We start from the raw sequence: 22984 nt of genomic DNA on the forward strand, positions 1-22984 counted from the left end.
TTTTTTTTTTTTTTTTTTTTTTTTTTTTTTTTTTTTTTTGAGACAAGGTCTCACTCTGTCGCCCAGGCTGGAGTGCAGTGGTGCAATCTCAGTGTTACAGGGTGTAATTTTTCTGGCCGGAAACCTTTGAGGCCAGCGGCGCCTTTGCCAAAGTTTTACTTGGGTCCGTTGGGCTCATTTTGTCCACTCGGTTTGGCAGTCTGCACGCTGCTGGCCTAGGTCTCAGGCCTATCAAGGGCGAGTCAGGTGTGAAATGGCCAGGGTTGTGTGAGCAAGCGTGGGGTCCGGCCACTATGCACAGTCAAACATGCCAGCTGCTGCAGTGGGGTGCACAGCGCCAGGTACTGGCATGGGTGCTGGCTCTGCGAGGCTGCAGCCAGACCAGGTGCACCACAAGCAGCTTCCACAGCCAGCACCGGGGTACACGGTGGCACCTAGATGCTTGGAGATGCCAGGAACCGCAAGGCCCCAAAGAGAGTCACAACCCTGGCTCAGGGAGCTCCCAGGTCTGGGCTGCCCAAAGGACCACAGCTCTTCTTTCCTTCTCTTTGCCAGCAGCATGGCGAGCAAGGGGCGTATCTCAGCCCTGTTTGTGTTACAGCTCTTTTAGCCCAGGCATCCAGTGGGTCCTGAGTTCTTGTCCAGCAAACAGGAAGAATGAGGTACACAGACAAGTGGAGGGTGACCAAGACAAAGAGGAGGTTTATTGAGCAGCTCAGAGGAAACCTGTAGGGGGCAGCTCCTTTCCACAGCCAGGGTGTCCTGACAAGCGTCCAGCTCCCAGCAGAGAAGGTAGCTCCTCTCTGCTAGGCAAGTAATCCCAAGTGTTCAGCTATCAACAGAGAGGGTAGCTCCTCTCTACAGCTGACTGCTCCATCGTCTGTGCAGCTCTCATCAGAAGGGAAGCCCTAGAGTGCGTGGCTCCTCTCTGCAGGCAGGTTGTCCCAATATCTGCTTGAGTCTCAGCAGAGAGGAGGCCCAGGAGTGGGTAGCTCCTCTCTGCAGCTGGTCATCCCAATGTCTGCTCAGCTCTGGCTAAGCCTGGGGCTTTTATGGCTTCAGAGGGGAAGGAAGTATGTGCTGATTCCTCCATGGGCATCCATGAGTGGGCCCAGAAAAGGCAACACAAGTTCTTACTCCAGTCCATAGGACTGGCAGCCTGGCCCCCAGCCTTTAGACCCTCCCTGTCCTGAAGGTGGGGACTCACTGGGACCTGCCCCCTTCTGCCCAGGAGCCTGTCTGCCTTCTGCTGTGATTCATATCACCTAGGCTGTTTGTGCCAAGGGGCACCTTCAGGCCAGCACCAAACTGCCCTCAGCACCCCCTTGGCTTCCTTCCCATGCTTATTGGTGCCCAAAGTCCAGAGGGGGTTGAGGCAGAAGGGGGTTGGCATGTCAGCATGACCCAAACATGCACATACCCGGCTGAGCTGTGACAGTGCCCAGGCTTGGCCCCAACTTTGCTCCAAGACTGAAGAGGGTGCCAACAGCAGGGAGAAGCCAGGCAGTGGGAGCAGGCACTTCAGAGCCTGCAAGGGCAAAGGGGGCCTTCCAGGGCTCCCAAGAGTGCAGGGACTCCTGAGTCTGCAGTCACAGTTCAAGCAGCTGCAGCTGTGCCCAGCAGGCATGGGGCTCTTGTGGGCTCCATAGAGAATGCAGCCCTTGCCACGCCTCCCTGCTGCAGCCAGTGAGATGGCAATAGCCCCTCCAGATGGCCCATTACAATCATCAATGGCTCACTGCAACATCTACCTCCACCTCCTGGGTTCAAGAGATTCTCCTGCCTCAGCCTCCCGAGTAGCTAGGATTACAAGCATGTGCTACCACACTCAGCCAATTTTTGTATTTTTTTTTTTAGTAGAGACAGAGTTTCACCATGTTGGCCAGGCTACTCTTGAACTCCTGGCTTCAAGTGATCCACCCGCCTCAGCCTCCCAAAGTGCTGAGATTACAGGTGAGAGCCACTGCACCTGGCCTACAAGGTATTTTCTGAAATTCCACCTGACGGTTTGGAGTAAGTCAATGGTTTAGAGTCAGCCTTGGACTATGCCCCTTCTTAGCTCCCAGCATTTACCATGAATAATAACTCAAAGATGGAGCCAGTATCTTCACATGCAGTCATCATTTCACTGTGAAATTTCAAGAGTGAAGCTAAGTGTCACCCGGGAAATGTACTTCAGATTTGATCAATTGATGGTGAAGATTTCCTCATAAAATGAATATAAATCTATTATACACTTCAAACAAGGGCAGGCACATATTATAGGCCAAGCACGTGCCTAGAAAAAAAGGCCCTCTTTATAGTACTTTACACGTGACAAAGCAATTTGAAACGCAGTCTCTTGATGACAAGCACCATTGAAATGAAAATATTCTGTGACTGGTCAATTAGGTATAAGCTACTTAGGTTTTCCCCAGAATAAACTCCCAGTTTCTCAACCAATTCAGTACCAAATAATACAAAAGCATAAGAGTTATTACGTTAGACTGTCTTTAATTTATTTTAAATTCATTGCTGATTTGTTTCATCTACCAGATTTAGGCATTTAGTCTTGATACATAGACTTTTCTGATTTTTCCTTTAACTAGGACAGTATATGCATGAGTTTTATTTAAAAACTACAAATCACTGGCCAGAATATGCCTGCCATTATTATGGTTCCATCTAAGGATAGTTTATTGACATAGTTTTCAAAAAGAATATAATTTTTTGCATACTTAATATTTTAGCAATACACTCCAGAATTGAATTTTAAGGATGATGGTGCTTATATAGAGTAGGGTAATCTTCAAAGTTCAGAAAATGCAGTAATTTCTGAAAATGCATTTCCCAAGGAGCAGGTCCTTAGTGAAGAAACTAGAAATGCAATAACTATAAGACGAGAGTCAGAGCTATAAATTAAGATGATGAAAGATATGCAAAAACAGAAAGATAGTAAATAATTTTGGTAGAGTTAAGCAGAAATTTTCTGGTGATATTTAAAACTGGTTAAGAAGAATTAAAGATTTTTTAAAAGATAGGGTTATATGAGTCAATTTTATTGCCTATAGGGAGGGGAAAAAAACTGCTAGGATAGAAAGACCACCACAGGAAAAAAGGATGTATTTTCATTACTTGAAAGCTAGAAGTAAAATAGAAATTTTTTTTTTTTTTTTTTTTTTTGAGGCGGAGTCTCGCTCTGTCACCCAGGCTGGAGTACTGTGGCCAGATCTCAGCTCACTGCAAGCTCCGCCTGCCGGGTTCACGCCATTCTCCTGCCTCAGCCTCCCGAGTAGCTGGGACTACAGGCACCCGCCACCTCGCCCGGCTAGTTTTATTGTATTTTTTAGTAGAGACGGGGTTTCACTGTGTTAGCCAGGATGGTCTCGATCTCCTGACCTCATGATCCGCCCGTCTCGGCCTCCCAAAGTGCTGGGATTACAGGCTTGAGCCACCGCGCCCAGCAGAAAATATTTAATATAGTAACTGTGACAATGACTAAAATCAATGTAAAAGATTACGCAAATTTAATGTTGTAACCATGTGTTTAAAAATATATTGGCTACACATATATATTTCACAAACATGTATACACACACACACACACACACACATTTAATCACCCAGTGTATTAGTCTGTACTGACACTGCTAATAAAGATGTACCCAAGACTGGGTAATTTATAAAGGAAAGAGGTTTAATGGACTCACAGTTCCACATGGCTGGGGAAGCCTCATAATCATGGCCAGAATGGAAAGGAGATGCAAAGACACGTCTTACAAGGAGGCAGGCAATAAAGAATGAGAACCAAGCAAAAGGGGTTTCTCCTTAAAACAACCATCAGATCTCATGAGACTTACTCACTACCACGAGAACAGTACGGGGGAAACTATCCCCAGGATTCAAAGATCTCCCACCAGGTCCCTCCCACAACACGTGGGAATTGTGGGAGCTACAATTCAAGATGAGGTTTGGGTGAAGACACAGCCAAAGCATATCACCCAGATACAGAGATAGGTAGATATTGATGGGCAGGCATGTGCTGCAAAGTTAAGCAAACTCAAATGCAGGTTCTGCCACCTGCTCGCTGAGTGATTTTAAACAAATTGCTTCACTTCTCAGACCCTCAGTTTTGTCACTTGCAAAATGTAGTCAATAATAGCTCTCCTGGAGCAGCTTTGAAGAAAACAAAATATGTAGCATGACTAAACAGAGACAAATGATTTCAGCATGAATGAGAAAGTGGTGCTGTCTTTATGATTTAAAAAGTTGATGTGTTTAAAAGGTTGTTCAAGCTCTGATGATCACTTTTCATAAACTGAATAAGTCCTTTCTGTTATTTCACGAATTCCAAAATTGGCAGTGGCCTTAAATTTGCAGTGCAAGACAGTGTACCCCTGCACATTTTATTCTAGCTCAAAAGCTTTATAACAAGCCATTTACCAGGAATAGGATAGAAATGTATTCACTATGAGGCTGGGTGAAGTGGTTCACACTTGTAATCCCAGCACTTTGGGAGGCCAAGGCAGGAGGATCACTTGAGCCCAGGAGTTTGAAACCAGCCATGGCAACACAGTGAAACTCTGTCTCTACAATTTTTTTTTTTTTTTTTTTTAATTAGCCAGGTATGGTGGTGTGCGCCTGTATTCCCAGCTACACAGAAGGCTGAAGTGGGAGGATTGCTTGAGCCTGGGAGGTTGAGGCTGTAGTGAGTCATGATCATGCCACGGCACTCTAGCCTAGGCAACAGAGTGAGATCCTGTCCCTAAAAAACATATAACAAAATAAAAATAAAATAAAATAAATGGAATCACTATGGCTCAAAGTCACTGTATTTAGGTATTTGGATACCTGGTTCAACATCACGTGCTCAGAGGTGCCCTTCCTAATCCCTGTTGCTCTATGACTCCCCACACTCTTCCACTCATCCTCGGAGAACTTGGCCCTTCCTGAGCAAGCTGTAAACTTGCTTTTTATTTATTTATTGTCTGTTTCCTCAAAGTATAAGTAAGATGAAGCCAGGGACAATCTGTCACATTCACGGCCATATACCCAGCACTTAGAACATTTCCTGACACATCATAAACACAAAAAAAATCTGTTGAATAAGTAAGTAAATATGGCTTGGACTCTTTAAAGCTCAAATGGGCAAATAGCATCCACTGCTGTGAAAGAAAGATTTATTTATTGAAGAAAATAAATGTTGAGAACATAAAGTCACTCCTCAGATACTGTTATTATTGGAAGCCTTTTTTATACAAGTGTTAGAAAACACTGGCCTGAGTCTGGGCACAATGGCTCACACCTATAATCCCAGCACTTTGGGACGCCAAGACAAGCGGATCACCTGAGGTCAGGAGTTCTAGACTAGCCTGGCCAACATGGTGAAACCTTGTCTCCACTAAAAATACAAAAATTAGTCAGGCGTGGTGGTGGGCACTTGTAATCCCATCTATTTGGGAGTGTGAGGTAGGAGAATTGCTTGAACTCGGGAGGTGGAGGCTGCAGTGAGCCGAGATGATGAGATCATGCCACTGCACTGCAGCCTGGGTGACAAAGTGAGACTCTGTCTCAAAAAAAAAAAAAAAAGAAAAGAAAAAAGGAAAACACTGGCTTGGGTTGAGCTACATACAGAGAATCTAAGATAACACTGAGAGGTTCTGTCGCATTACTGTAGAGAGTCTGCCACAAACCAAGAAGTTTCCATGAAATGAGAGGGACACACATCTATTTCTGTGGCATAATTGCTGAATAGTCAGTAATTATTCACTAACTTTTGGAATATACAAACAGAGTACAATGGAAACAAATACATCTTCCTTGTCTAACTGTTTAACCAACAGACCAACTGGATAATGTACGGTATCTGGGTTAAGTTGTCAGTTTATTTAGGAAGATAAAATCCTCATTGGGAACGATATAAATAAATAGGCATAACTAAAGAACACAAAATTGAATGAGAAGCAGTAGTACCACTGACACCTTGACTTTGTGATAAGAATGGGCACTTAATCAGATATGAGCAGAGCCCAGAACCATATGAAGTGAAAGATCTGAGAATGATGCCAACCCTAAAACAACCTCTCCATAAAACATATTACAGATGTCCAATAATTAAAGCAGTAAGCTATTGGAGTCAAAATAGGCTGATTCGCTGTTGGAACAGTTTCAATAAGAATTTAGTCCAGAATAAAGAGGCATTTAAAATTCACTCACTAGCCAGTAAGTTCCAGGGAGCAGGACTCATGTCTATTTTGTTCAACATTGTTTTCCGGAATTTAGTGCCTATATCGTAGTAGCCACTCAATAATTAAGTGTAGAAGTAATTACATAATTAGTGATGTGGAAAAATGAATAAAATGAATGAAAGTTTAAAAACGAAAATTCAATAGGCACAGTACAGTGCCATATATATTCTATAGTTAGTATGTACACACAGGTATATAACAGGCACATAGATTCCCACAAAACAGAGATATACCCAACTATGCTGATTTAGTATCCAGTGATGGTACTTTTATCAGTGATTTTCTTGTTCTAGTTGCTTATCCATTATGTCCCAACTTATATGGAATAAATGAATGTTAGTTACAATAAAAATACAAGAAATAGGCCAGGCATGGTGGCTCATGTCCGTAATCCCAGCACCTTGGGAGGCCGAGGTGGGCAGATTGCTTGAGGTCAGGAGTTTGAGACCAGCCTGGCCAACATGGTGTAAACCTATCTCCACTAAAAATACAAAAATTAGCCGGGTGACATGGTGTCCACCTGTAATCCCAGCTACTCGGGAGGCTGACGTAGGAGAATCACTTGAACCTAGGAGGCAGAGGTTGCTGTGAGCCGAGATCATGCACTCCAGCCTAAGTGACAGAGTGAGACCCTGTTTAAAAATATATATATATATATGAAATATATCATATATTGCTATATGTAAAAATATAAGAAAAATATTTTATCAAATAACATTTGCCAAAAAGCCACTAAGAAAGGCTGTGAAGAAATGTCTTTAGAGAATATTTCACACAAGGAGGCTCCACTGTGACATGAATCACATAATCTGAAGGTCCGCTGATATAAATTAGCCAGCTATTACTGGGCACTTGAGTGAACACTAGTTTTGAGCCAATTATTCCACAATCAAGGCATTTTTAGATGCACAGAGCTGAGAGCAGTGTGTTAATCAGTCCCATACAGCCTGAAGAGGGCGAGAGTCTAAGGAGAGTGTGAGCTTCTCAAAACCAAAAGAGAACAGTTGTCTGCTGGGAAGGTAGAAATGGAAAATGAGGCTACAAAAATTAACGTGTAAAAAACTATTATTAGGATTATCTTCTATTTGGGGAAAGCGGAAAGAGCATGGTAGTGGAAGGAACAGTTCCAAAAGATGATAAGGCCTCCAGTGGGAAGTCAGAACATCTCCACAGTCCACAGGACTGAGCAACATTAACATTGGCAGGTGACAATTAGCAGAAAATCAAAATACTGAGGGTTGGAGTAGAACAGGTGCCCAGCTCCAGGTAGTGGGTGATGAGCCATTTGACAGAGACAGAAGCAGAGACACGGCAAGAAATGGAGTGAGGTGGAAGTGCTGTGGGGTCTTCAGAGGAACTCCGACCTTGGCAGGGACTTCACTGCACTTCCTGCAAGGCAGGGGCATCGCCAGCCGAGGACGCCAGCTGAGTGCCAGCAAAGGGATTGATATGGTTTGGCTCTGTGTCCTCATCCAAATCTCACCTTGAATTGTAATAACCTCACGTGTCAAGGGCAGGGCCAGGTGGAGATAATTGAATCATGGCGGCAGTTTCCCCCATACTGTTCTCATGATAGTGAGTGAGTTCTCACAAGATCTGATGGTTTTATAAGCATCTGGCATTTCCCCTACTGACACTTCTCTTGCCTGCTGCTCTGCAAGCCATGGCTTCCACCTTCCGCCATGCCATGATTGTGAAGACTCCCCAGCCATGTGGAACTGTGAGCCCACAAAACCTCTTTTTCTTTATAAGTTACCCAGTCTTGGGTATGTCTTTATTAGCAGCATGAGAACAGACTAATACAGGGGTCCTGAGGAAAGGGGGAGTGAGTGGGAGGGAAGAAAAGCATGTGTCATCCCAGGACATTAGGATATGTTGTGCTCAGTTTTAAAACACTGAAAAGCAAGACAATTATAACAGGCTTCTAGAAGCGGGTAATCCTGGAGGCAAAACTGGGAGGCCAGGATGGATATGAATGAAGAAAGGAGGAAAGAGGACATCTCAAGCCAGGAAAGGATTATGTGTGGGAACAAAGGCAGGAGACAGGAAGCCTGGCCATCTGACTAGAGCGAAATTTACAGAAGAGTGTACTTGAGCAAGCCTCTGATTCGAGCCCATATCAAGAGAGGTGATCATCTGTCTCTCCATTACAGCGAGTATTCTGGAAAATCTGAATGAACTTTTAATAATATTTATTTAATATTTAACATCAATAATGTTAATAATTTAATAACATAATACAATCTTTTAAACACTTCATAATTTAACAATCATTAAACTGTCCATCCTTTTTTCCATAGCGCTAATTTCTTATGCATAGAATATGCACAGACACATTCACAAAATGACACTTGGATACACACAGAGACACACGCACAAACACTTAGACATACACAGACACAGCACACACAATCACACAGACACTCATACGCCCGCTCCCAAACAGAAATACTAGTAGTAGTATACAGGCATACAATTGCATACTTTCATACACAGGCTCACTGATACTGATACCCTTGCACGCACAGAAATACACACACACACACATGCACACTAACACCTTCACAACAAAATGTAAGATAGGTTCCCTCCTTACCTGGGCTTCAAGTATGTTAACCTTTTCTTTGAGATTTTCAATTCTTTTGTCTTGTTCTTTTAAATTATTTTTTAATCCTTCCATCTAATAATTAGAAAACACAATAGGAAAAACCTTGTCAGACCACAGGAAATAGTTACTTAAGTCAGAAATTGTATGGATTTCTGAAGTCAAAAGATGTTCATCAAATTAAAAAAAAAAATTAAATCCCACAGCATTCGCAGACTCAGCAGGCAACAGAAAGTAGCAGGCCAAATTGACACCTGGGGCTGAAAGCCCTCAGCTGGTGCCATGATTCACTTTAATCTTTGGATAACCTGTTTAAACCAAGTTCAGCAGGAGTGCGTCCTATGAAAGCAGCACTGGCCGCCCTTCTGTGTCTCAGCAACTTGATGTTCTCATCCTGCAGATGCAGCTGCTGGTGGACAGGATGCAAGGCCACTGCCTGGTGTGCAGAGGCTCCCTGTGGTAGAGATTTGTCAAGCAGCAGCATAATGAGGTGAGCCTGCTTTGCCAAGAGGCAATGTGGAATTGGGAGGTGGGGTGACGAGATTCAAAACGGTGAAGGAAGAGAGGGGACACATGGATTCTAAGACCAACTTTGGCATGACTAGCTGTTATTATACTGCTCTATAAAAAGAGGGTGTGGGGTGCGCCCAAAGTCCCTCCTGGCTCTCAAATTCCACTACTCAATTATCTGGTCTTTTAGTGAGGTCATAGCCAAGCAAGCACAAATGCTGTATCTGTGTCAGGAAGGCTCTGGAGTTATTTGGGAGGACTTCTATTTGGTAGTAAAGTAACTGAATAGAAGTCTGATTTTAAATTTTAAAACAGACCCCCAAAACCAGATCAATGCATATCTTGAAGTAGATTTTAAATACACACTCCACCATCTAGCTGGCTGCTACCACAGTCGCCTCTACTTTGCCACCTGTCAGGCTGCTTCCAGAGAGGAAGGGCCAGGCTACACCGGTACCCTAAATCATCTCCTAAATAAATTATGAGGTTATGAAAATAGATCATTTCATGCTCAAGGAAGGGCTGAATCTCCTGACCTGTAAAATTGTCTAAAGACCAGTATACATTATTTGGCTCAGAATACTTTTAGAAAATCACCGAAACATCTAAAAAACAGTTACATATAATTTTCCAAGCTATCTTCTTTGACAGTATTACAGGTGTTGGTGTTACAAACAAGAGAGGTCATTGGAAACAGAGCCATATTGCATGAGAAACAAAAAAGGATATGTCAGTAGGAAGAGAAATCTCATTGCTTCGAAAGTCCAGTCAAACCACTCATATTTGGGCTCCACACCGTAAGCATATCATTTACCAGATAAATACACTTGATTAAACTGACCTCCTGGATGACACTGCGCAGGTTCAGATGTTGGGAGTGAATCACAAACTGCAGATGAGAGATCTGCTCCTGGAGAATGGAAATCTCCCTCTGAAGATCCTGGCAACTGGGAATGCAAAGAAAAAAGAGCAAGAGAAAATGATTGGCTCACACATTCCATAGCTTGCCCTTACTGCTAGCCCTCCTCCACACCACACTGCTACTGAGGATCAGGTGGGTGAGACCCCAGGGCCCCATTATGCCACACAGGACACACTGAAGATAAATAGCTATGAAGTGGGCTCTGATTTGTTTGGATTTAACTTGAATGAGAATATCAATTCATGTCAAAAGCTCCTTTCTGACCATCTGTGACTCCTCTAGCAGGTAGTGGAATCAAGTTGTATTCAGTATGATAAAGCACTTACATGCTAAATTGCCTTGCCTGAGCACCCACAGACCTGGCACCCATCAAACTTCACAGACAATTGCATGGCAATAGCAGAGTCAGAGCATGGGAGCAGAAAGGGAGATTTTTATCTATTAATATATTTATAAGAAACCAATTTCTAATGATTTGGGCTTAGTATATGTTGTGGATTGTCTGTCTGTGATTGTCTTTTTTTATTTTTTATTTTTTGGCTTCATAGGGAAAGGGGGGGGGAGAAGAAAGGAAGAAATTAAATTCCAGTAAATATTTTTGAGTCCACATCAACCATTATGGGGAAAAAAAAGTCAGTTTTGAACTTAGATTATTTATACTTTCCCAAAGCTCCATTCAGGTAACTGGAATTGGTTGTACTGTTTTGGCTATTTGTCTACTTGTTACTATTATTAGAGTTACGAAGCCACATACATTGTGATAACACTACCAAGCTTAGAAGCATTGTGACCTCAGAGATGTCACTTGGACTTTGCTCTTATCCAGTGTCATCCCAATTCTTTTTCCTTTTTTCATTTGTTGTTGTTGGTGGTGGTTTGTTTTTTTTCAGACAGAGTCTTACTCTGTCACCCAGGCTAGAGTGTAGTGAGGTGATCTTGGCTCACCACAACCACCACCTCTGGGCTCTAGCGATTCTCACAGCTGGGACAACAACCATGTACCACCACACCTGGCTAATTTTTGTACTTTTACTAGAGACAGAGTTTCACCATTTTGGCCAGGCTGGTCTTCAACTCCTGACCTCAGGTGATCCACCTGCCTCAGCCTCTATATGTATCACAAAGATGGTGGAAATTCATAAGATACTATATAGCATGTTCTAATTAGAAAAAAGAGTTATCAGTTTCCATTTTGTTTCATAGAATGGACTAAAACATTGTTTCAGAGAAATGCACATCTAAACCACTATGAGATACCATCTCACAGCAGTCATAATGGCTATTATTAAAAAGTAAAAAAATAACAGATGTTGGCCAGGATGCAGAGAAAAGAGAATGCTTTTACACGGTTGGTGGGAATGTAAATTAGTTCAGCCACTTTGGAAAGCAGTTTGGACATTTCTCAAAGGGGTAAAAACAGAACTACCAGTCAACCCAGCAATCCCATTACTGGGTATATACCCAAAGGAAACCCGATCATTCTACCAAAAAGATACGTATAGTCATATGTCCATCACAGCAGTATTCATGAGAGCAAAGACATATATATAAACAACCTAGGTGCCTATCAACAGTGGATTCAATACAGAAAATGTGTTACATATACACCCTGGAATACTTTGCAGCCATAAAAAAGAACGAAATTGTGTCTTTTGCAGCAACGTGGATGCAACTGAAGGTCATCATGCTAAGTGAATTAAGGCATAAAAAGAAAATCAAATACTGCACAATTCCACTTATAAGTGGGAGCTAAACACTGGGTAAACACAAACTTAAAGAAGGAAACAATAGATGCTGTGGACAACTAGAGGGGGAAAGAATGGAGGAGAAAGGGTTGAAAAACTACCTACTGAATACTATGCCTGCTACCTAGGTGACAGATTTAACAGTAGCCCAAACCTCAGCATCAGGCAATATACCCATGTAACAAACTTGCACATGTACCCCCGCAGGTAAAGTAAAAGTTGAAATTAAAACAAACAAAACGGAAGCTTTATTTAATTGGTCCAATAGAGTCCTGGAAATTGTAAACTTCCAGGACTCTTGAAAGAGACAGGAGGGGAAGATAGGAGGATGTTTGGGAGTATAGGCACAAGAAATCTACAGGGAACAGGATGCCTAGGACATTGGTGAGGGGAGGGAAGCAAATGAGGGGCCTGAGAGAAGGATGTAGAGAACAAAAAGAGAAGGTACAAAATGATGGGGGAACAAGAACATGCATCAAGTGTGCTACTCTGTTTTAGATGATAATCAGAAACATGTCTCATTATCATACCTACAGAACTAAATCTCACTGCAAAAGTCCACTTCCCTCGTCTTAATTAACACTACAAGCAACTATCAAATTAAGAAAAGCCATGAAAGAAATGTAGACTGTCAACACAGGCTGAAGGAAGATCACTAGTTCAGCTGTGCCGATATTTTATCTGCTTTTTATAACACGATCATTTAAAGGACCCCGTACCTGGCAGAGAGCCTTATATTGGTCTTTCTCTCTTGGAGAGGGGCAGTAGGGAATCCGAACAAAGTAAATGAGCAAGCAGTCTCTTGTTTTTCTTTCCACAGTCCATGGCAGGAAGTGTTTGAAAAGAAATAAGCTCATGCCTGATTCAGATGAGAACGCTTTGTGCCCATGTAATTAGAACTGACAATGGCAGCAATACTGAGCTCTCACAGTATTTCCAAAATTCAAGTTCAGAGAATGGCTGCATCAGCACCAGCCTGTATTCACATTAGATTTCAGTTGTCCCTAGATTTGAGGTTCAGAGGCTTCTTGAGGCACGGGAGACTGACGAAATTTCAGGACCCCAGCGGGCAAGGCTCCAGACCCTAAGAATGTTGCGGGGAGATGGAAGAGCTTTCCAAGGAGAGACCAGACTTTGGATGTCTGCAAACATTCCTAACAGACAGTGAGAAGGCTTACTGCCCACAGAGAATCTTCAGGGGCAGGATGTCTTCAGAAGTCCAGGGAGATTGGGAGCGTGCGAGGGGCAGGGCTGAGAAATCTGCAGATGTTGCTCAGAATCCTTGCAGGGTAGAATTGCTGCGAACATGCAGAGGATGGAGTAACTGAGGAGCCTCAGAAGAAAACCTCAGTTACTAGGAAAGGATGACTGGAGAATATAAAGATCAAAACAGGTCAGGCATGGTGGTTCACATCTGTAACCCAAGCACTTTGGGAGGCCAAGGCGGCAGATCACTTGAGGCCAGGAGTTCGAGACCAGCCTGGCCAACATGGCGAAACCTATCTCTATTAAAAATACAAAATTATTCTGGGTGTGGTGGCTCACACCTGTAATCCCAGCACTATCGGAGGCCAAGGTGGGAGGGTCACTTGAGGTCAGGAGTTCGAGACCAGCCTGGCCAACATGGTGAGACCCTGTCACTACTAAAAATAGAAAAATTAGCTGGGCGTGGTGGCATGCGCCTGTAATGCCAGCTACTGGGGAGGCTGAGGTACAAGAATCGCTTGAACCCAGGAGGTGGACGTTGCAGTAAGGTGAGATTGCGCCACTGCAATCCAACCTGGGCGACAGAGCGATACTCCATCTAAAAAAATAAAAAAAATAAAAACACAGAGGGCAAACAGAAATTGGGTCCATAGCTGGTGCTAAAATTCAAAATTGCTCCAGCAAGGAAAGTGAAAGAAGAAAAGATAAAAATAACAGAAAGAGCAGCTATGACCCACTTAATGGTCAGACTCAGGACTTTCCTGGGAAGTAATGAGAAAGAGCTTAAGATACCTTGCAGAGGCAAGCTAGCTGTGAATATGCACGAAATATAAAAATACTGTAAGCTCTTAAAGGTGAGTATTTAAAATGGTTCTCTTTGTGTCCCATGACCCAGAACCTTGGAACCATTGAGAAAAAAAGATGGCTTGAGATACGGGGAACAGAGGTTATTATTTTTCTATCAAAAATACCAAGCTCAGAAAACTTTCCCATGTACCCCTTGAAGATATTACCATAAAGTTCACTGTGGAAAAAAAACACCAAAAACTTGAAATTGGCCTCAAAGTAGAAGAAAAATATTTCTAGAAGCACTCTTGAAAACACAAGGCCTCGAGGCTTCACTTATTTCCATTAATATGCTAAAACAGTGACTAAAGGAAATTGCAGAAAATCTCTATTAGGATTGTCCAATAAATATGAAGCCTAGTCATCCATTTAAGACTTTTAAATGTAAAAATATATCTAAGTAAGCTGTCACTTGATCTTCTTTTGAGCTTTGTTGTTTATCTTTCTGTTAAAGCACTTTTCTTTTCTTTTGAAACAAAGTCTCACTCTGTCGCCCAGTGGCACAATCTCGGCTCACTGCAACCTCTGCCTCCTGGGTATAAGTGATTCTCCTGCCTCAGTCTCCTGCGTAGCTGGGATTACAGGCTCCCACCACCACGCCCAGCTAATTTTTGTATTTTTAGTGGAGACGAGATTTCACCATGTTGGCCAGACTGGTCTCGAACTCCTGACCTCAAGTGATCTGCCTGCCTCAGCCTCCCAAAGTGCTGGGATTACAGGCATGAACCACTGCACCCAGCCCAGTCCTAATAAAGAGGTACACAAGCAAAACTGGAGGAAGAAAACATAAGGAAGGGTCAAGTCTAAAAAAAGGAGGCAAATGTCTGTATCCGGGATTCCTGCTCTGCTTTCTGATGTCTCAACATAATTTTTGACCATGTTTTCCTCTACAATGCAACTGAATAAAGATATAAAGCAAATGTTGAAATTAAAGCAGAACTGAAAAGCTTTGGCTTCTAAGAAAATGTAGAAGACATGCTTTTCCCCATTCTTTCCACTAAGTACAACTAAAAGCCCTGGATATTGTATATGAAAAAAACACAAGAAGACTCTGAACAGTGGAGAGAAGAAGGCAGACTGGCTCCAGAACCTGGGATCCAAGAAATGACACAATGTTGAATCCTCTGGGGTTTCTTTTTATCTCACACATCCCAGACTTGGAGCTGGAAAAAACCAGCAGCCTGGAATGCCAATGGGGGCAAGCAAAAAAAAAGCCCCAACAAAAAGAGGAGAGAATCTCTGCCCTACCCTTTTGAGGGAGGGAATTGAGGATTCTCTCTCAATTCATCACTGAAGGAGGGGAGAAGAGACAACTATTTCTGGTTCACTTCCTGTTAGATTCCTTAGTGTTCAAGAAGGGAAGTCAATCCTATCTTCAACTGCAGAAATGTGAAAATAAATTACTTTGCCTCTAATTAGCAACATGGGATGATCATAGAAGAAGCACTTGACAGGAAGTCCACCCTCATTTTCTGTACTCCCCAACGTCTCCCAGTGGGTTGGTGAAAAGAAAGTGAGTTCATGGAGAATTGTCTCTCCCTCCATTCCTCACGATACTTGAGAATCTATCTTTGGGTCAACTTATACCATAGAGGGTGGCATTATTGGATTTTCTCACAATGCCCTCTGTTCCTGTTATAGTGGCTTTTATTGGATTGTGTTGGCATCATGCTATTGTGTTTAGATGATGTTTTGAAGTAAGCCTTTGTGTTTATTACAAGGGGTAAGTTGAAAACATTATTCAGGGTTCTTTTTATGACCATACTCTGGCCTTATAGATAGATTGGAAATAACTGAATGATTGCAAACACCTGATTGGTTTTAATCATGTGGAATTGTGACTCACAAAACTAATCATCATTTCCTGTTTGGGTTGGCTGCTGGAAAATGTAAAACTGAGTCAGTGGTCTCCTGTGAGCAAGTTTGTAGCATCCATGGGCCTAATTTTGTAAACAAACCTTATGGTATACCTATTATTTATCTCCTTGTCCTCTTCATCTAATTTTTTTCTAAATTAAGCAATCATATTATATTTTACATAGTTTTTATAAATAACCTTAGATTTTCTTAAAAACTTCACAAAGGGCATGAATAGCCTGAGCATGGCCATATTTACACAGCCCAAGAATATAACATGTTTCAGTCTTTATAAAGTACATTTATTACCAGGGATTCATACAGTAAGATGTTTATGAGAATGAAAGTTCCAGAAGAAACCAAAAGAGCTAGGTGCTGAGACAAAGAAAGTAAAAGTAGCAATGAAAGCCATGTTGCAGGCTCCAAGAGGCTACTTCTGGGTACACTACAGATTTCAGAGGCATTGGAAATATGAATAGCCCTACGTAGAAATCCCACAGGATAGAGAAGATAGTGAGATTAGTGGCATCCTAGAGCTTCTTTGAAGCTATAAAAGAATCTTACTACCATCTGTGGGGACTCATATTGCCTTCTATTTAGGATCCAATGTTTCTCTGGACTTCCATGAGTGTGAACATCACTGACTATGGGCCCCCCGTGGAATAGAGAATAACTAGGGACCACAACCACAAGAACAGAAGAGGTCAGATTCTTACCATTCCCAGGCCAGACTAAGGGAAATAATCAGCTTGGATGTAGGTGTAGCCCTGTTTGCATTTCAACAAAATTCATGAATGTGTCTTACTATTTTCCATAAAATTCTTCTTTATTATTATTTTCATTGGTGGTATCAAAGGTGTGCCTTGAGAGAACACTCCCACCCCAAACTACCACAGATAAATGTACAATTTAAGTAGCAACCATATGCTTTGACATGCAAACTCAACTTCAAGGTCTTTTCTCCTCTAAGGAGTTTCCATTCCTAAGCAGCATCTATGTAAATATGGAAGGGCCAACACTGTTTATTTTTACAATCCCTATTAGTCTGTTCTCATGCTGCTATGAAAACATACCCGAGACTCGATAATTTATAAAGGAAAGAGGTTTAGTTGATTTACAGTTCTGCGGGGCTGGGGAGGCCTCAGGAAACTTACAGTCATGTTGGAAGGGGAAGTAAAGATGTCCTTCTTCCCATGGTGGGCCAAAACCATGCAGCAAGAAGAAGTGCCAAGCAAAAGGAGGAAAAGCCCCTTATAAAGCCATCAGAACTTGTGAGAACTCATGAGAACAGCAGCATTGGGCTACCCGCCCCCATGATTCAATTACCTTATACCAGGTTTCTCCCATGACACGTAGGGATTATGGGAACTACAATTCAAGATTCTCATCTTTTTGGGTAGTGACACAGCCAAACCGTATCAATCCCAAATATGTTTCCCCAAAAGATAACTCTTAAAAAGACCTGCATATTTGTTTGTGATGTGGCAGGGCAGAGGGAAAAGTCGGAAAATGGTCTTTTGCTAATCGTTACTCAGAGGAATGAAGAACCCAGTTTGAGAGATCATCAGAGGTTTCCAGAAATAAAAGAAAGATGGTCAAAATATTTTATAGTAAAATGAGTACATGCTTTGCTATGTATGAGAATGTAGGAGCGAAAACTCCCAGCTCTATAACTTCTGAGAGATTGAGCAATCTTGCACAACTCAATTAGAATTTCAGCTGTTTCCCAGAAAGGTGAATGAAAGGATTAAAATAAAGAAGGTCCCTGAGGTTATTCTGAAAACTGTAAAGCATTTTACCTATGTCAATTACCAGTAATGGTAATAGAAATATGGAGTCAACCTTATTTTTAAGAAGACAGGTCTTTTTAACTTCTCTGTCTTCTTTTTATGACCCTATCTATCTAATCTTAACCTAACAGAAACCCTCTTTTTTGTGGTAGCTTAATCAAGTCTGTATTACTTCAACCAAAAGAGTCTGATTCCTACTGATTTCATTTTCTTGTCACTTCACAAACTGAATGCCTCTACATAAAGCTCAGACAAAGTAGTAAGTAATCACAAATATGTGTGATACCCACAATCTATAAACATTGCATAAGCCTGGATGTTGAAAAACCTTTCTAGAAACACCAAACATCCACTTTCCCCAAGAAATTTCTAACACTTCCTTAGGAGCTTTTAAAGAATTCTTTATAAAAACTGTTTATATAGAATAGAAGTGAAAGAATAGATCAGGTGGGTTTTTAAAAGAGCTACATTGTTGGCTCAAAGACGGACAATAGCCCTATCACCAATTTTTTAAAAGCACATTTTTTAAAGGAAAAAAAAATCAAACTTGGATGGCCTGAACTTTTAATGGAAGACACGTACAAATCAGTAGTTCTGCTACAAGGAAAAGCTCTGCCTATTTAAGAAAAATATTAACTGAAGATTTACTTAGATTGAAGTTATGAATATCCTTATGTAATTCCAAGACCTAAGAATACTTTCTGCAGTATTTCCTTCAATCTCTACAGAATGTGCAGTGTTATAAAACTATCTCAGAAGTCCCTTGTTTTGGGCTACATGTTTGTCACAGGGAAGAAGCTAGGAAAAATAATAATTTATTGGAATCTTGTATGTTTCAAATGTGTGTGTGTGTAATTGCTAGGATCAGCCCACTTCTGGGCTTTGGCATATGTGGTCCAAAATGTAGGAATACAAGCCAGGCAGAAGGTACAATAGATGAGGACAGGCAGGAAGAAAGATAAAAAAGGAAAGGAAGCAGCAGGGAGCCTGTAGGGAGGAAATTGAAAGACTGAGAAAGTGGGATGTCTGAGTACATATCATTGAATAAATGACGTATCATTGAATTCTGTCCATAACAGTGCCTAATATCCTAGTGAACAATAGTTCTAGGATAACAAACTACGATCTTGAAATTGATTTGACTTTGAACAATATAATTATATCGGAACATACAATGATTGTGTTGGACTAGAATTTTTAAAAAATAAAGAAAAATCTCAGAATCTCAGAAAATGTCTTATTATATGATTTATTACATGATAATACAGATACTTTTTCTAATAGCAGCTGAGTAGCACAGCAATTATGGCGATACCCACAAACCCACCCCCAACATACTAAGGACTGTGACTGCTTGTAAACTATGGTATTTGTAAGTCCAAAGAACTATGGATATTGTCCATAGTATTTCCTTCACCCTACAGAATTAAGGAGTATCAGGAAACTATCTTAGAATTCCGCTTGTGGGCTGGCCAGTGCAATGTTAGCTGTAAAAGAGACTCATTAACTAAGACAGAAGCATCAGAGAAGAAAGACCTCTCAAGCGTCCTCCTTAGCACAAACGATAAACCAGGAGGTGTCAGGCTTACTCACTCATTCACTCTTCAGAAAGACTAACCTTCCCGTGGGGTTCCCTGCGCCCCCAGTGGACTCTGCCCCCTGCTCCCAACTGTTCTGTGATTCCTCTGAGTTTGAGGGAGGGGAGGTACATAACTACATGACTGTTAATCCCAGGAATTCAACCTTCCTCCTGCACTGTCAGTCATCCTATTTCTTTGGGGGACAGAAGATCTTCTGTTCCCTGGCTAGCATACCAGTGGACAGGCAAGAAATCAGGAACTGCTTTTACTTAACAGGTAGCTTCCCAAACCTTTTTCCACATGTAGCACTGGATTTGAGTGGCAGTAGCTTGTTTTCCAAAGACAGTTTTCTTTCTAGTAGTGTTCTCTTTTCCTAGGAGAAAATAAGATACAAATGTTGCTGAACTACATGTGTATGTTTGGTAAGGCCTTCCTCTTGTCATACTAGAACTATGGCTTGAGCTAAAGAGTTAATTTCCCATGTGCTGTTAATCTTATCTTCAAGGAAACCTAGCTGAGTATTCTCCTGTGTGCTTTACACATAGTTCAACTATAGGCCAAAAATAATTGTCTTCACTCTCTCACCTGCCTGGAGGACTTCTTTTGCTCATCTTCCAAGGCATTGCCCATAGCCTGTTAAGTTCAACCTCTCCCACTCACCTCTCCCCATCCTACCACACATAAACAGCCAGCTCATCCCTTGCTAGACCCTGGCTCTCCCACCCTTACATCTGCTTCCCTTGCATTAGACTGAGTTGTTGGTATCCAAGGGCACTAGATACCTCTAGTGTCATCTGTCAGAAGGTAGTAAAACAATAAACGTATTTTTGATGAAGGATCAAGGCCACAAAGGATACAAATGCTTTCCAATTAGGATACAGGAGAAACTCAGATTGCAATTTTATGATGTTGGGAAAGAATATCTTTTAAAAAGATGCCTTAATTTGATTATTAAGCCAAAGCCTTTCCATTCAAAAGGAAAACAGACAAGACCATGAAAAACGAAGCTGAGATGATTGTGTTCATTTTATATTTGATGGCACTCAGCTGAAAAAAGGAATTTGGTGCTTTGGCCTGATGGTTTAGGTTGCCAAGTTGGAAAGAATCAAGGGAGATTGAAAAGAGGCAGGAATTGGTATTGGCAACTTGGATGGAATTGACTGGAAGACGTGTGCTGAAACTATCTATAATGCTGTTTAAAATTACTTCCTGATGCAGCATCTGAGTGAGTAGTACAAAGCAAGGCAGTGCTGTCTAGCAGAAACATCACAAAGATTGTGCATAGGGACTTAACCTGGTTTCTAAATTTTGGCCAAGGTTTTCAACTCTTGGGCCTTACCAATGTTAAGAAAAATTAACCCAAACTTGGAAATAAAAACAATATACAGCATGCAGTTTTAATGTCATATTGGGTCATTGTTTAATTATCTGACCCAAGATTTATTTAATTCTCTCAGAGATTTTTCCTCTGTTCGCTTTTATTATTTATTATTTGATTAGAGCCCTGGGTCTGTGAAGTTGCATGTAAATTTGTAGATTTCTGTCTGGTAGAAGACATAATCCCAAAGATTATGGTTTAATTGCCTTAAAGAATATTAACTTTTTTTTAATTTAATCTAGGAATCCTATACTATTTTCAATTTTTCTCCAAAATGCCTATAAATGACTAGTTTCTGAAAATATTTTATTTAAACCAGCTTTCTCATCTTACTGTTTCCCTCATTAATTAATGAGTTACAACATTTGACATGTATTCATTCTATATTCATTTGACTCATATTTGTATCTTCTGAGCATTCCTAAAATGGGGATAATATTACCTATATTGAAATGTTGGGATGATAGAGATAATATATGTAAAAGAGATACAGGCTTCCTGGCACATATTTGGATCTCAATATATAATAATTTGAAGGCCCTGGTTACTTCATATCTTATGTGTTCTGTACACTTTTTCAAATTTTTCTTATAGTATTCTTGCCACATAAAAATAGCCCTGGAGTTGCCCTAGCTGTGTTCAAATTATTTCTGAGGGATCACAGATCTATCTTTTTCTCTTTCTTTCTTTCTTTCTTTCTTTCTTTCTTTCTTTCTTTCTTTTCTTTCTTTCTTTCTCTTTCTCTCTCTCTCTCTCTCTTTCTCTCTCTCTCTCCCTCCCTCCCTCCCTCTCTCTTTCTCTCTTTCTTTTTTTTTTTTTTCAGAGTTTTGCTCTTGTTGCCCAGGCTGGAGTGCAGTGGTGCGATCCTGGCTCACTGCAACCTCTGCCTCCCAGGTTCAAGCATTCTCCTGCCCCAGCCTCCCGAGTAGCTGGGATTACAGACATGCACCACCATGTCTGGCTAATTTTGTATTTTCAGTAGAGACGGGGTTTCTCCATGTTGGTCAGTCTAGTCTCGAACTCCCGACCTCAGGTGATCCACCCGCCTTGGCCTCCCAAAGTGCTGGGATTAAAGGTACGAGCCACTGCGCCCGGCCCACAGATACATCTTACAAGCGTATGATGAGACTTGGATTGTCAAAAAACATACCACAGATAATGTATTTTGAATTTCTAGGGTGAGGGAAAATGGTGCCTAACGAATGTTTAATAGTCTTACTTTTGATTAATGGATTTTCATAAACAGGGGTCGAGAGAACCAGACAACCAGACAAGTAAATGCTCTCCCTTGGCCAGGCTCTGCCATCTAGCTTGGGTTCTTTTTGCCTCCTCTTTGACAACACAGAAAATCTCACCATACCAGATAGCACTTTTCAGGCAATGTCTTCAGGAAAGGGAAAGGGAGTTCATAGCATCACACAGTGGGCAACCCACTATTCCCAGAGCCATACCTCCAGGCAGCTCCAGGTTTCCCTCAGCAGGCTGAACGGGGAGGGCACCAATTTCAATCATGGCCAAATACTAACATTTAAATGTTTTGGAACCAACTCTATCATTTTTGTCCAGCATGAGAGAAGACGGGGACATAACGGAAAGGGTTGTGATGTAGAAAGTGGAGGATTGTGGAAGAGTTTCGGGTTCATGCTGTCCTCATTTATAAAACGATCATGAGGAACTAGGTGGTCTCAAAAGTGCCTTTGAGCTCTAAAATTGCAATGGAGCTAAATCAATGACACTAGAAAACAAATATGATGTAACAGAATTGCACTGCTAGCAAATGGAACATATGCCATATTAAAATGCTCTTACTGGGCATTTTTGCTAGCTTATCACTGTGCTTATGGAATTCATTCTCACTGCATTCCTGATTAAAGTGGGACAGATGGTGAAGGTTTTAAGTAATGTGTTCATTACCAGACCTCATACCACTAATGGCTATTTACTGGAGCAGTGGATTGTTCAAGTGAGTAGCAAGTAAATTTTTCTCCAGAGGGCACCCACAATCAGGGCAATATTTATCAACCTTTGTGAGGATGTTCATTTTTAATTTTTACTTTCTTTTTGAATTTGTGTCTTTTTTCTATTAATACAAAAGGCCCAGTACACCCTCCCCTTATTCTGGTCCACACTCCCTACCTGAGACACCCTACCTCACAGCCTGCCTCCTCAGTCTCTCTTTAAACCAAGATGTTACCCAACTTTGTTCCTTATAGTTTTATTTATTTGCTTGTTTCACAAATATAAAATATTTTAAAACCAATTTGCTTTTTTTGGTTTTGTTTTGTTTTTGAGACAGAGTCCTGCTCTATTACCCAGGC

At 41.5% G+C, this 22984-nt stretch overlaps 1 protein-coding gene across 1 annotated transcript in view; it reads right to left on the reverse strand.

Moving 5' to 3' along the window:
- CCDC68 (coiled-coil domain containing 68) overlaps window positions 1–22984 on the reverse strand; it is a 55684-nt gene that overhangs the window by 6340 nt on the left and 26360 nt on the right. Inside the window, exons 8-10 of the mRNA XM_011949080.1 lie at window positions 19579–19661; window positions 10184–10289; window positions 8824–8907 (exon numbers count right to left, since the gene is read on the reverse strand). Coding sequence (XP_011804470.1) covers window positions 8824–8907; window positions 10184–10289; window positions 19579–19661 — 273 coding nt within the window. The remainder of the gene's footprint in view (window positions 1–8823; window positions 8908–10183; window positions 10290–19578; window positions 19662–22984) is intronic.

Source organism: Colobus angolensis, unplaced genomic scaffold (assembly GCF_000951035.1).
Source record: "Colobus angolensis palliatus isolate OR3802 unplaced genomic scaffold, Cang.pa_1.0 Scaffold108, whole genome shotgun sequence".
NCBI classification, from domain to species: domain Eukaryota; kingdom Metazoa; phylum Chordata; class Mammalia; order Primates; family Cercopithecidae; genus Colobus; species Colobus angolensis.